This window comes from Tiliqua scincoides, chromosome 10 (genome assembly GCF_035046505.1).
Source record: "Tiliqua scincoides isolate rTilSci1 chromosome 10, rTilSci1.hap2, whole genome shotgun sequence".
In the NCBI taxonomy this organism is placed as follows: Eukaryota; Metazoa; Chordata; class Lepidosauria; order Squamata; family Scincidae; genus Tiliqua; species Tiliqua scincoides.
The window spans coordinates 19,729,605-19,745,150 of NC_089830.1; the positions used below are offsets into that span (position 1 = coordinate 19,729,605).

At 43.4% G+C, this 15,546-nt stretch overlaps 1 protein-coding gene across 1 annotated transcript in view; it reads left to right on the forward strand.

Annotated features, from left to right (window-relative positions):
• Positions 1 to 15,546, forward strand: part of ARHGAP33 (Rho GTPase activating protein 33) — a 56,125-nt gene that overhangs the window by 27,642 nt on the left and 12,937 nt on the right. Inside the window, exons 11-13 of the mRNA XM_066638598.1 lie at positions 8,217 to 8,366; positions 8,982 to 9,084; positions 9,254 to 9,398. Coding sequence (XP_066494695.1) covers positions 8,217 to 8,366; positions 8,982 to 9,084; positions 9,254 to 9,398 — 398 coding nt within the window. The remainder of the gene's footprint in view (positions 1 to 8,216; positions 8,367 to 8,981; positions 9,085 to 9,253; positions 9,399 to 15,546) is intronic.

Consider the following 15,546-nt stretch of genomic DNA (forward strand, 5'->3'; position numbering starts at 1 on the left):
ATTTAGAGTAAATCTTATCTGTTTTATCCATAGTTTCTCCCATCTGTCCATTGAGAGTTCATGGCCCACATTTTTTGCCCACTGGATCATGCATTCTTTGACCTGTTCATCTTCTGTTTCAAATTTCAAAAGCAATGTATATATTTTAGATATTACTTGCTCATCTGATCTTAATTGTTTCTCCAATATTGTCTCTCCCTCTTCAAAGCCATATAATTTTTTATCAGTTTTAAATTTTTCTAATAATTGTAGATACATAAACCATTGGCAGTCAAAACCCTCTGCAATCAATTCTTCTCTAGACTTCAACATACATTGATCTTGGTTAAAATTCAATATATTCTTTTACAATAACCATTTGTCTCTTTGTGCTATTCCCAAACCAAAATGTGCTTCTTGTGGTGAGGTTGAGAGTGGGATTTTATTACAAAACCTCTTTTTATAATGATTCCATATCTTCCACAGTGCACGTCTAACATAATGATTCTTAAATTCCATATTCACTTTCAACTTATCATGTCAAAGATATCTGTGCCAACCAAATCTTAAATCATATCCTTCTAACTTCAACAATTTTTTATTTCGCAGCAATATCCATTCTTTAAGCCACAGAAAACAACACGATGCATAAGTCTTCAGGTCTGGCAGTCCTAAACCTCCTCTTTCTTTTGCATCTTGCAAAATCTTAAATTTCACTCTTCGTTTTTTCCCTTGCTATATAAAACCTGTCATTCTGCCATTCTTTTAAAAGGTTTATCAGAAAGTAATACTGGTATATTCTGGAAAAGAAAAAGCATTTTTGGTAATACATTCATTTTGATTACGGATATCCTTCCCAAAAAAGATAATTTCAACCTTTCCCATCTTACAAAATCTTTTTTGATTTCACACCAAACTTTAACATAATTATTTTGAAATAACATACAATTCATATTAGTCAAAATAATACCTACATACTTAATCTTTTTTTCCACTTTGAACCCGGTTTTATTCATCAACTTTGATTGGTCTTGTATGTTCATATTTTTGGATAAAATTTTAGTTTTCTGTTTATCTTAAATCCTGCTAATAATTCAGATTTCTTCAACTTAACCATCAACAACTCGATGTCTTTTAAAGGTCTTTCTAAGATCAAAACCATATCATCTGAAAACGCTCTTAATTTGAAGCATGCATTTTTTAATCTTTGCGCCTTGTAGTCTTTCATCTTGTCTGATATCTCTACACAACACTTCTAAGGCAAGTATAAATAAAAGTGGTGACAGTGGACATCCTTGTCGTGTTCCCTTTTGGATCTCGAACACTGTTGATAGTTCTCCATTTACCACTACCTGCACAGTTTGTGCTGTGTAGATTGATTTTATCCATTGAATAAAATTCCCTCCAAAATTCATCTTCTCTAAGACGATAATCAAGAAAGTCCAGCTCAAATTGTCAAACGCCTTTTCAAAGTCTAAAAAAAATCAATGCTAATTGTTTCTCTATTCTTTTATCATAGTACTCCAACAAATCCAATACTATTCTGATATTATCACTCATGTGTCTTTTTGGTAAAAAAAAACCACATTGATCTTGTATTAAGATTTTGTAATATCTTATTTTTATTTATTTATTTATTTATCCACATTTTTATACCGCCCTTTCTCCAAAGAGCTCAGGGCAGTGTACACAGCTGCTCCCCTCCTTTTGTCCTTACAACAACCCTGTGAGGTAGGTGAGGCTGAGAGAAAGTGAGTGGCCTAAGGTCACCCAGGAAGCTTTGTGGCTAAGGGGGGATTTGAACCTTGATCTTCCAGGTCTAAGTCCACCTCCCAAACCACTACACCACCCTGGCTCTCTTCATTCTGAATCTTCTTCATTCTAGTTGCTGAAATTGCTGTAAATATTTTACAATCATTATTCAACAAGGAAATAGGTCTGTAATTTTTTATGTCCATCAAATCCTGTCCTTCTTTAGGAATCAAAGTTATATTTGCTGCTTTCCATGAAACTGGCATTTTCCCAGTCTGCAAAAAATCATTCATCGTGTTAAGCAATGGTAGACTTACTTCTAAACATTTATAAATCTACCTGTTAGGCCATCTGGACCTGGAGCTTTATCTGTATTAATCTTCTTTATTGCCTCTACAACTTCACATGGAGTTATTCTATTATATAGAATTTTTCTTTGTTCTTCAGACATTTTTGTTAACTTTTGTTTATCCAAGTAGCTCTTTACTTCTACTTGATCTATTTTCTAACTTTTGTATAAGTTAGCATAATAATTTGTAATTATTTTATTTATATCCTCCTGATCAGTATAAATTTTTTCTGCCTCCTGCAATTTTAAAATTGTTCTTTTCTCTCTCCTTCCTCAATTTGTAAGCCAACCATTTTCCTGGTTTGTTAGCATGCTCAAAATATCTTTGTTTAAAAAACTTTAATTTCCATTTGTTTCACTGTCATCAAAGATAGTTGATGCTGTAAATCTTTTATTTGCTGTACTATTTTTTTTTATATATCCTGGAACTTGTATTAGCTCATTTTCTTTCTTTTTAATTGCCTCTTCAATTTTCTGAAACTTACTTTGTCTGTCTTTTTTCCATTCTATGCTTTTCTGAATAAAGTATCCTCTCATAAAGTCTTTACTAGCATCCCAAACTATCCTCATTTCTGTTCCCTTATTTAAATTCAGATAGAAAAATTCCCTTAATTTCTGCTTGGCATCCTTTATTATGACCTCTTTTTGTAACAACAATTCATTCAGTCTCCATCTATATGTTATAGGTTTCTTCTTAATAGTCATAGTTATTGGATTATGATCTGAAAAAGTCTTTGATAGAATTTCTGTTTTAGAAGTTTTTACTGCAATGTCCTTTGTCACCCAAAACATATCTATTCTTGAAAATGATCTGTGTCTTTCTGAATAATAGGTAAACTCTTTTGTGTTTCCATTCATTTGTCACCAAATGTCTACAACCCCTAAAGCTTTTACCAAATCAAAAAAAGTTTTTGGTAATTTCCCTTGGGAAATCTTAATCTCTTTCTCAGGTTTTTTGTCCCTTTGTGGTGGCACAACTGCATTCCACTCTCCCATCAAACAATAACTTGGGTATGAGTAATTTAAGAGTACTTCCAATAATTGCCTAAAAAAAGTCTTACTCCCGAAATTATAACTTCCACAGCCAACCACCTGCCTTTTTAATCTGCAAACACAAATTTTGGTTTTAAATAATCTTTAACATACATAACCACTCCATTTTTCTTCTTTGAATTTGTTGAAAAAATTCTTGTCCTAATTTTTTCTGTATTAAGTAATTTGTATGACCTTTTTTAATGTGAGTCTCTAAAAGGCAAATCACATCTTTTTTTAACTTTCTTCAAATAATAAAATTCTTTTTTCCTCTTATTTGGAGCATTAGCTCCATTAATGTTCCAAGATAGAAACTTATACTCCATAGCTAACCTTCTGAACTAGTTGTTTGAAAGTCTTTTTGGGCTTGTTGAATGTCCTTTTGATTCTCCTCTTCTTTCTTCTCCTCCTCCTTTGAATTCCTTCATAAAGTCTTTAGATTTCTGAACTGCATCTATTCTATAGTTTCTACTCTGAAATCTAAAAGTAACTCCTTCCAATTCACACCATCTGAAGATAATTTTCTTCTGTTTCAAAACATTCACCAGAAAGCCATAGTCTTTCCTTTTCTTTAGAATTCTAAGTGGAACCTCCTTCATCACAATTATCTGTACTCCTTCTACTGTGAGCTTTATCTTTGCATGTTGCTGTAGAACCATATCTCTTATCCTTCTTCTTGTGGAATGCACTAATATATCTCTTGGAAGTTTTCTCAGCCTTGCAATCCTTGTATTTACTCTGTAGACTCACAATCCTTGTATTTACTCTATTATAGATTGATAATCTCCATCTCAATAGGATCACTTTGTAAGAAAATTGCCAAAATTTCTCTCATCCTGGCTCTTATCTCCTCTCCTTCCTTTTCTGGTATAGCTCTGAATCTTAAAATATTTTCTTTTTGCGCCCGTTCCATCAATGCCAACCTATATTGATTCCTATCCTCTCTGACTTCCAAATCCTCAAATTTTGTCTCATGAACTTTTATTGTGTCATTTATCCCTTCTATCTTTGTCTCTGTTTCTTCCCAGATTGTATCCCAACGTGACATGTTTGTTTGCATCTGTAATTTCATCTCCTACATTTCTTGATGTAATGTTTCGAATTTCCCATCCATCCCTTCTATTTTTTTCTGCAAACGATTTTCCATCTTCATTAGTAAATCTTGAATAGCTTCCAGATTCAGCTCTTTCCCTGATGATCTTGGTGGGGATTTCTCTTTATGTATCTGTTGCAACGTCTTACGTCTCCTAGTGGTGGCCATTAACCCTTTAAAAATCTCAGTCTATCACAATCCACAGGTAATTATCTTAAATTTCCACAGGTGTTCGAATCTGTAACCCTTCACAAGTAGTTGTCTTAATTTGCCACCGGATGTCAGTATATTCCTTTATGCAAATACCTCAGCAAACAGCCTATTGTTTTGACTTTATTACCTTCTGTTATTAATGTTGGTAACTTAAACAAAGTATTATAACCATTACAAGCTTCTCACTTCCCAGAAGAAATGGTAAACAAAACTGATAAACTCGAAAAAAAACTTTATCAACACGACAAAAAAGCGAGACAGTCTTCCTTCTGTACCGCACGCTGCAGAGTTTTATAAAAAAAAAAAAATTCAAAGGAATAAACTCCAAAAGGGTTTTTATAAAAACTCTTAACTCTTCTTAACAATCTGAATCCCAGCTTGAAAATCCACCCAGCAGGGCATTTATACCAGATCCCGTAATTTCTTTCCTTTTAACTCTTAATTCTTAGTCCTTTAATTATTTCTTATCTTGTTGCTGTTAGTCCCTCTTGTCTTTCAGGTCCAAATATTTCTTTCTCTTTTCCGACTCTGTTCTCCGCTACGTGCCCCAGAAAAATAAAGCTGTAGGAAGGGGGTTCAGGCTTACGTTTACCTCCGTGGCTGAGCTCGATAGCCTCCAACTCCTTCGCTCTGAAACTGTTTTACACCCAGAGCCTTCGCCCCAGGGAGATAAAACAGGAGTGTCTGGAGTTAATTGTGGTTAATCTTACACCGTAGCCCCTTTCAGTCCAGAGGTGCTTAGATTAAATCCGACAGACGTATCTGCTGATAAGCAGAGCTTCCAGCAGCCGTCAGCCCGCCATGTCTCCCTAACCGGAAGTCTGTTCTGGGTACGTCTTTGGATGTGAGCAAGAACCAGCAGTGTAGCCAGGGGCAGCACCACCTGGGGCGGTGATGTCATGATGTCATGCAACATCATGATGTCATGTGGCACCGTGATGTCACTTCAGGGTTTGGAGGAGAGTGGCAACGGTTTTGCAATGTGGCTGCCACCCTGTGATCCTTCTCCAGTAGCTTCCCTGCCAACTTATGGCTATCTGTCGAACCTCAGGCCTCTGAGTACAGTGCTGTGCTCAGAGGTTTGTAGTGGCTCACTGACAAGGTGGTGGCTGCCATTTTGGCTGACCTCATATGGCATCCCCTCACATGATGCTATGGGGTGGTACCTGTGGCGGCCCACCTCTGCCAGCTACATTTGGGGGCAAGAATGGTTACATGACAGCCCATTTGCAGAGCCTAATCCATTCATTTCAGAAAAACCTTACCTTGCTTGCTGTATTCATTCATTCATTCATTCATTCATTCATTAATATACTACTTTTAAATGACATGTTCTCAGAGCATACAGCATTTCCAAAAGGAAGAATTGTGAGCATTTACTGTCTCCAAGGAGCTTGCAGTCTAGAAGAGCCACAGAGAAACAACAGAAGAAGGAAAGTGCAGGTGGAAGCAAGGATAAATGGGGGAAACTAAAGCTCTGTGAATAATGGCGGGAGGAGGAGAGCCCTCATCTTTGTGACGTCACCCCCGAAGTGGTGATGTCAAATTGGCTCTGTCCTTTGATGACCCTGTCGAGGCGGCCTGTGAGAAAGAACCTCGCCATGCAGAAATGAGACCTCTAAGGCCCAAAGTTTCACATTTCCCAGAAGGGTCAGGGCTCTGGACAGAAAAAAATGTGGCTATTGATGCCCTGGCTATGCCCTGGTTAGTTGCTGCTGCCCATAGGGCTCTCATGTCAGGCCTGGCCACAGCTGTTTCTACTCAAGAGTAAAAGGAGAGCAGCTGATAGCAGAGTAAACAAGGTAGCACTGTTGAAAAAAAACAACAACAGCTCAGTGCTGCTCCTCTGAGTCCATGTCAATTGCAGCTCCTCCCTGAGAACACGGAAGAGGCCATGTGTGAGCCAGTCCTGTAAACCTCTCTATCCCTGCCTTCTGTGTGTGTGTGTGTGTGTGTGTGTGGGGGGGGGGGGGGGGCAAATCTGCTCCCTTTCTTAGGGCCAAACTACACGTTGCATTAAAAACTGTCATTAAATGATGGGTTAAAACAGGAAATGCCTCTGTTTTGTTTATTAAGAAAAATAGCCGCAGGAAGCACTTATCCAGCCTGAGACAGTAGTGCCCAAGGACAGGGGCGTGGGTGAACAATATTTCCCCCCCTATGCCGTCTTCCTGTCAAAAATTGCCTCCCTGAGGCTGAAATCCTAAACCTGTTTACCTGGAAGTGAGCCCCACTGCATATAGGGGGAACGTACTTCTGAATGAACAGGAACAGTATAGGGTTGCACTGTAAAGCACATAGCTGCTTAGAGGGGGGAGGAAAATGAGAGGGGAAAAAGTTTTACCCTTCCCTTCCCCACCTGCCAAGCCTGATGTGGGTCTCTCTCTTACACACACGCATGCACACAAACTTCCCATTTTAAGCCTGTCTCTTAATTGTGCTCTCAGTGTAACATCTAGTTTGATGCTAAGACAGGCCAGTTTGGTTTGGTTGGCAACCTTCAGTCTCAGAAGACTATGGTATAAGCCAGGGGTGTCCAAAGTTTTTGGCAGGAGGGCCACATTGTCTCTCTGACACTGTGTCGGGGGCCAGGGGAAAAAAGAATTAATTTACATTTCAAATTTGAATAAATTTACATACATTTACATAAATGAATATATTAAAGATGAACTTATATGAATGAATGAAGGTCTTGTAATAGCTCAAGGTCTATAAAAGGCCTTGCATAAAGCAAGGCTGGCCTTTCGTTTGCTGCCACCACTGCATCACAGATGTGAAACAGCAACCAGTGGAGGGAGCCCTCATCCCACAGCTCACGTGAGAGGTCAAACAGTTGTCTTCACGCTGAGAGCAGTTGCATCAGGCCAATGTGGGCTCCAACAAATCACCAGAGGGCCAGAGGCTCATTGAAGACTGGGAGCTACCTGAGGGCCACATTGAGAGGCCTCAAGGGCCTCAAGTGGCTCCAGGGCCAGGGTTTGGGCACACCTGGTATAAGCCTACAGCACCTGGTATTCCCGGGCGGTCTCCCATCCAAGTACTAACCAGGCCTGACACTGCTTAGCTTCTGAGATCTGAGAGATGAGATCAGGCATGTGCAGGGTAACAGTCTCAAGGGGGACTCAAAGCACATGATGGGGAAAGTCATAAGAACGGAGGAACGGGGGGACGACAGTGGTGTGTGGGTGGCTGTTTAACTCACCCACCAATTCCCCCCCTCCTGCAAATGCCTCTTAGGCTTCAGAACCAAATATAAGCCCATCTTAGGGAAGATGTCTGAGGGGAGAGACATTCATGGGGACGGGACGGGACTGGTGGCTGCCAGAGGACTTCAGCCCCACTCCCTTACCAGCCACCTGCTGATTCTCCCCTACAAACATTCTTCCTCTCAAAATCAGAAGTCACCCCTTGATGCCGCAGATGTGCTGGTCTGAGGAAATGCAGTATTTTGGGAGCCTGTAGTGTCAGTTGCCTTCATATTGTGGCAGTATTGACCTGGGAGCTTTGGAGCCTAGTCTTAGAGGTGTTTCCTCAGAGGGGAACACTCCCAAGTTTGGTTGTGGGTATGTACTTAAGGTTGCTCCAAATCCTGAAAGCCAGCCCCTGTACTTTAATTTCTGTGTGACTAGAAGACATTGAGGAGCTAATGCTCCTCCACTCATAAAATACCATCGTTAAGTCAAGGGAGACACAGGAGCTCCCTTACAATCTGGAGTTGGCAACCTTTCCTTCCCTGCTCCTGTGCTCGGTTCTGCTCAGAAACCTCCTCCTCAGCCTGCTTTTCTCCTTTGATTCCAGTGTCCAAGAAACACGGCAAACTCATTGGGTTCCTTCGCACCTTCATGAAGTCCAGGCCCACCAAACAGCGCTTGAAGCAGCGTGGCATCCTCCGGGAGAGGGTCTTCGGCTGTGACTTGGGGGAGCACCTCAAGAACGCGGGCAGTGACGGTGAGCTCCCTGACCCAAACCCTGTGGTCTCACCTTAAGAAGTGGAGGGAGCGGCTTGTAGAGATGGGGGTTCTTCAGACACTCGTCAGGGCCAAACTGCACAAAGCTTTATTATGAAATATTTGGAAGTGTGGCTAATTTGCAGCCACTTCTGGGGTGGAGAGCCATTTCTTGGGAGGGGAATTTTCAGTGGTAAACTGGCCCCAGGGGAACGTGTTAGCCCGTCCCATGCACCATGATCCTGATTCCTTCCCCCACCCCGCTCCAGGGGTGTGTGTTAGCCTGCCCATGCACCATGATCCTGATTCCTTCCCTCCCCCGCCCAGGGGAATGTGTTAGTCTGCCCCATGCACCATGATCCTGATTCCTCCCTCCCTCCCACATACCTTCCTGTTGCAGTTCTTTTTTGACAAAAAAGGCACCTCCTATTTAAAGCCCCTCTCTTAACAGTGGGCTTAGTGTAACATTTCGATTGTGGGCCATCAGTGCTGACACACAGACAGAATATCAACAAACATTAAGAAGTGATGGCAGTAACACTGGGCTCCCTTGCAGGGTTGTTGTGCAGCTGATTGAGTTAACCTGCTGTGTTGATTGTTATCGATGTCGTCCCAGTCCCGCAGGTGCTGCGCTCCTGCTCTGATTTCATTGAGAAGCATGGCATTGTGGACGGCATCTATCGCCTCTCTGGGGTCTCCTCCAACATCCAGAGGTTACGGTGAGCCCTGATGCGGAGTAGAATTTGTGGGACAGGCCCTCAGCTAGGACAGGAAGTCCCAAAACGAAAGGCGGGACTGAGTAGGCAAAGTGGGAAAGAACCCCAGCTACGGGTCTGAGACACTTGTGTTGCTTTCCGTAAAGTTCCCCTCTTTCCTCTCTTTCTCCAGGCACGAGTTTGACAGTGAGCGAGTGCCGGAGCTCTCCAAGGACGTCTACTTGCAGGACATCCACTCCGTCAGCTCTCTCTGCAAGCTCTATTTTCGGGAGCTGCCGAATCCGTTGCTCACCTACCAGCTCTATAACAAGTTTGCTGTGAGTCTTGCAACAGTCGGGAGACATGCCCCCTTTTGATAGCTTCTGTCCCATCAGCCAGCAACTGCTTCCTCTTCATGCTAGCTCAGCAATTTTCAGTATTTTTCTTTTCACGGCACACTGAACTCTATGGTCTTCGCCTCTTGTCACTTTTGGCTTCCAGGAGACTTGTCTGGGTTCTGTGTGGAGGGCAACAGTCTATAATAATATCTGTCCCTTTTCCTCCACTGGCAGTAATTTTTTACTACAGACAGTTGCCCTAGAAACAGAACTTGGAAGAGGTTTTCAGCAATTTTCAATCACTGTGCTTCAAACCCCCGCAGCATGCCATTGTACACAATGTCATGGTACACATGTCATGGTACACAATTGTACACATGTCATGGTACACAAATGTGCCTGGGCACACTGGTTGAAAATAGCTGTCCTGAGCTGATGCCAGCTCAGTCTCCTGTTGAGGGTTCTGCTGGATTTGCAGCAACCAGAACAGGAAATCGTCTTCTGAGTGTATAAATTGGGGCCGTAGCTCAGTGGAAGAGCACCTGTTTTCCACACAGAAGGTCCTGTATTCAATTCTTGATGTTAGACACATTTGGACAAAATAATAATAATAATAACTCGGTATTTATATACCACCTTTCTGGTCGTCGGATTACTCCTCTGACTTTATTCAAGGCGGTTTACATAGGCAGGCATTTCTAAATCCCTTCAGGGGATTTTTACAATCATAGAGGTCCTCTCTTTCAAGAACCAACAACATTTCAGAATAGATCTTCCTGGTTTGGTCTCACTTCTGGCCTCTAGTTCTCCCATGCAGGCTGGCAGGTGGCTCCATCTCTCACATGGAGGGCAGCCAAGACGCTTCTTACTCACACCAAGAGCAGGTGGAAGCACTCGACTTGGCTTGCCAGCTGCTTCAAGGTCTCGCCATTCTCAGCCGTTCAGGGAGCTGCTGGTGAACTGGTGACCTTCTGATGTTATCTTCAGGCTAACGGAGGCTCTACCCTCTAGACCAGACCTCCTGCCCAAAATGCATCTGAAACCCTGGAGAGCCACCACTGCCAGTCAACATAGACAATCCTGGATATGGTGGGATGGTCTGATCCCGCTATTCACCTACATGTGCAGTTGTGTGAATGTGCTGGTCTGGGGAGGGTCAATTCGCATGACCTTTTTGACTCGGAGACAATGCGGTTTTGGCTACAGAGTCTTTCAAGCACCCATGACCAAAGTCTGAGCTGGCTGGATGAAGGATCAGTGTTGCGTTTATACTGTATTCTGCTTCTCAAAGCATTGTATGACCAACAACATACAACAGTAGTATCACAGAATGCAAAAGCAACTTTGGAGGTCATCCAGTCCAGCCTCTTGCTCTGTGCAGGCAACTGCTACAGTATCCCTGACAGGTGTCCATCCAGCCTATAAAATATATGCATGCTATAATAATGTGCATGCTGTAAAAATGCTGATCACAAGAAACCCTCCTCCACCCTGCTAGATCCATCTGCCAGATCCATCTGGCTATCTGCCAGTTACCATTTCTGCACTCGATGTGAAGTCACATGCCAGAACTCAGGCCTGGTCTATAGACAGAATGAGGTGGTAGAATCCTGAAGTGGTAGAGGGGACTGTACCACTTCAGGTGGCGAGCAGCATTTTAAAATGCCCTTTTGAATTAAACAAAATGCTTCCCTACTGCAAGCTACTTCAGAGAGAAAAGTTCTCCCTTTTCTTCCCATTGATCTGCTAGCTTTCTACATGCAGGGAGTTTTTTTACATAGAAGTTTAAAAATGGAATTTCTCCTGCAATCTGAAATGGTACAGTCTGTGCTTCCTAAATTCTATCATCCTGCCTCCCCCCCCCCATCTCTCTCTCTCTCTCATGCACACACCCATCTCCATTTCCTTTTTCTGCATGTTGAAGACCAGGGCCATCACTTTTGATATTTCATCAGAGAGCTGAAAGCTGGCACAGGCCAACTTCAAATGGCAGCCGCCATAGGCTCAAGGCATCAAGAAAGAGCTGGCCCAGAGGACACCCTGCCCAACCCCTTGTTGACTATGTGCAGATTCTCAGGCCTGAACAATGGGGGTGGGAGCTGTAGAACAAAGGAAAAAGGAGTGGAGGAACAGGATACAAGCACAGCATCCTCCAACGCTGAGCCTACATAATGATCTGTAAAGCAGTTCCTCCTCCTTCCTTATTCTTTTGTGTTACCTGCTCTTTGTGCTGTGCTATTTTCAGCTCGGCTGACTGCTCTTTTTCAATCCTCATTCCACTCACATTGTTTTTGATTCGCATTTGTGACATCCAGGGTGGCCAGGTGTAGCACAGGAGAAGAGCCAGTCGCTCCCATGAAAGACATAATTTTTAAAGACCAAGTAAGAGTGGCAGTGTAGTATAGTGGTGAGAACCTCAGAGGAGAAGCACAGAAAGCACAAGTAGCTCTGCAGCTGTTGTAATCTTTCAACCTAACTTCATGGGGTTGATGCGAGGACTAAAAAAATAATGGTTTTTGTCTCTTGTTCCAATATGGGTCATAGCCACAAAGGGGTTTGGAGGTAATCTAGACCAGCCCCAACTGCTGCAGAATCCTTGGCAGGTAGCCATCTAGCTTCTAGTGCAAGCAATAAAAGAAATGCTGAATCCTGTGTGTCCTGCCAGATCCATTCAATATGGGTCATTGACACAGAGTGGCCTACGTGGGCCTGGCCTCCCCTTTGCGATATGCTAGCCCCTTCTCAAATTTTTCACTTTTCAGGTCTTCAGCTCTTTTGCTTTTGGAAACTTAAAGAGTAGAGATGGGATTTTACTAAATTGATTCCTAAGTTGTGAAGCTGCACCAGTGTTCTTGCCAGTGGGGCAGTGATGACAGCCAGACCCTTACTGAAAAAATTAAGTGATATTAATAAATATAGTGAAATAGGCTATGTGTATTTAGTTTCTGCAATGATTTCCCCATCCCTTCTCGGCCACCAAATTTCTTGCTAAAGGGCTTTCTCTCATGGTCAGCCAAGCCACGAAAGGTGGCTGTTCTCATGCCACCTCTGTAAGTGGCAGAGATCGGCAAATCCGGCACCATTTGACTTGAGTCGAGTCCTGAGCCTCCGCCCCTTTTAACTCGACTCGAAAACGAGTCCAAAAGGACACCCTTTCCAAAGTTGCCCAGAGCGTTTTGGGGACTCGAAAGTCTCAAATCTTTTCCGTAAAAAAGTCAGCCGCGGCTCCGTGGAAAAAACAGAGCTGCTGCCCGTGTGTGTGTGTGTGTGTGTGTGTGTGTGTGTGTGTGTCGGTGTTCTCATTTAACACTCCCCTGATGTCCCCATCCCATTTGTAAACAAGGCAGGAGGGGGTGGGAGGGACTGCAAGCGAGCTGGGACAGAAACGGCAAGAGGGTCACACACAGCTGCTGTGAGGCTTACCCAGTATGACACAATCCTTTGCAGTTCTGCTCAGTAGTAGTCCCGTTGTGGCCAGTTCAGTAGTAGTCCTACTGGATGAGCCTGCTGGAGCCATGCCATTTCTCCTGGATGGCTAGTAACTGCCCTTCCCTTCGCCTTCTCCTCTCACTCATCCAGGGAAAAACACCTTCATCCCATGATCATCAGGAGATGGACAAGAGAGCTTGCTCTCGCCTCCCCTCCCTGCCTCCTGTTCAAAGCTAAAGCAAAACATTAAACCTTCCCCGCCTCGCGGTTGGAACTTTCCTGCTGCTCAACCGTTCTGAATGATGGCCCCACGAGGTCTTTCACACTGCGAGAAATGTGAGCAAGCACACCCAGCCTCAAGTCTGCATGTGTGGGGAACAAGTGCTGAGTCAGTGGCCCAGACTCGAGTCAGTATCGGAGTCATTGACACACCTGACTCGACCGTACACAAATCAGTAAAAAAACATGTTTATGCAACTGGGATTCGAGGCACCTGACTCCAGTTCCCATCCCTAGTAAGTGGCCCTGGAACAGCGATCCTCCTCCAGCTGCTTTCACGCATGACATGCGATTGACAGCCAAATCCTATCCATACTTACCTGGGAGTAAGCCCCATAGACACTCATGGGACTTACTTCTGAGTTTGGGCTCTGAAAACACATTGGGCTCTGAAACACATTGCCAAAAAGGTTGCGATGGGACCTCAGGCTAGCCTGCAGGTTCCAACGAAGACTGTTGTGAAACCCCAGCAATCTAAACATAAGTATCTATTGCATAACATCAGAATCTGTTGCAAAGCATCAGAGTTTCAAGTTATTAAAGAATTTAAATAACTTTACGTTCTTATGTTTTGCAACAGAGTCTTCAGTTAAAAAAAAAAAAGCATTAAGTGACAATGGATATGTCTTCAAGCCCAAAGAAAATAAATGCATGAATTCCCACCCTGCCAAACAAATAAATGCAGCATGGCTAACTGGAGCGAGATGATTGTAGTCATTGACAAAGGAAGGAAGTGCAAAGATCCCGCCATGTTCTCACTGATTGGTCAATAGATTGTAGACCTCTCAGGGCAGAGACCTCTGTTTTCATTTTATGTAGAGAGTTCATTGGTTGCACTATGTCAGTGGTTCTCAGATGTTTAGCACTGGGACCCACTTTATTAGAATGAGAATCTGTCAGGACCCACTGGAAATGATGTCATGACCAGAAGTGACATCATCAAGCAGGAAAATTTTGAACAATCCTAGACTGCAATCCTGCCCACCCTTACCCAGGAGTAAGTCCCATTGACGATCATTGTTAAAAGCATATGCATAGTAGCCTGTTAAAAGTACAGAACATTTCTCCAGATGTAATCACATACCATGGTAGCATCAAGTCTAATATATTAAAATAAAATATTGGAATGAATGGGACCCACCTCAAATTGGCTTGTGACCCACCTAGTGGGTCCCAACCCATAGTCTGAGAAACACTGCACTATGTAAATAGTCATAATACAATGGGGAGAAATGGGTAGGTATGTGCAATTCACATGGGGTGCTGTTGGGGAGGGGGTGGGGGGAAGCCAGTTTCTGCTCAGCCACCCAATCCATCATAAGTCGAGTATAGTTTTCCCTGTAACAAAATAAGAAGCTCCTTTCTTATTGGTTGCTCAGGCATTTCACGAGCGGGAAACACATTTTGGCTAGTTGATGACTCATGTTTATGCAGAAGGGAATATTCAGGCCATTAAGGAGGCATCCAGCCGTGAGCTTGGAAAGCAGAGGATATTGAATAATATATAACTCAAAAGCTTCCTGAACCTACCACCTCTACCACAATCTCATGAGTGTGCGAAGAGGGGCCAGTGGCGTATCCCAGAGATGGTCAATGGGCTGTCCGCAGGCCACGTCCAGCCCTCAAGTCAAATTGCATCTCGCCTCTGGCAGCCTTGCCAAATCTTAATTAAGATGCGGTGGAAAGGTTTGGCCACAGTTTTACGCAGTGGGAGGAAAAGAAAGGGTTTGCTGGCATGGTTGGAAGAGAGATTCTAGGCTTGGATTGCGTGCCAAACCCAAAGATAAATTCTGAACATGAACGCTCAAACAATGCTTGAATGTATGCACTCCTTTCATTGTGGGTCTTGAACAGCTTTTCATGTCCACTTGCAAGGTGGACATGGAAGCAAGGTTCCTGTAGCAAGATAAGTTTCTCGGCCCCAGAACATTGTCTGATGGCTAGAACAGCACCCAAGCAAGTGTGGGTGCTTCCTTATTTCATTCATTCACTCTTCACCTGCTGCTACTTCTCCAACTGGGATTGGGCCCCTACTCTCCCAACAGGAAGCAAACAGAACTTCTGGTTACAGAACTGTCCCATCCATGTGGTCAACTGACAACTTGAATTTGAGAAGGTGTTTGGAAGAGGAAGCGTGGAGGAGAAGAGATTAGTGGACTAGAGTGTCTCCGAGTTGCTCTAGCCCATCACTCTCTCCTTCCCACACTTCCTGTTCTGCTTTTTTGAATGCAGGGAGGAGGAGAAGGAGCAGAGGAGGGTGGGTGGTGGTGTCCCTTCCATCAGTCTGCCTCAGTAGGCCTCATGGATGAGCCAGTCCTGAGGCAGGCCATAAATTGGCAGCAGAACACGTGCTTTGCATGCAGGAGGTCTCCAGCATCTCCACTTAAGGGCTCTCCGGGTAGCAGAGCCGCAAAAAACCTTTTCAGGACAGACAAAAGAT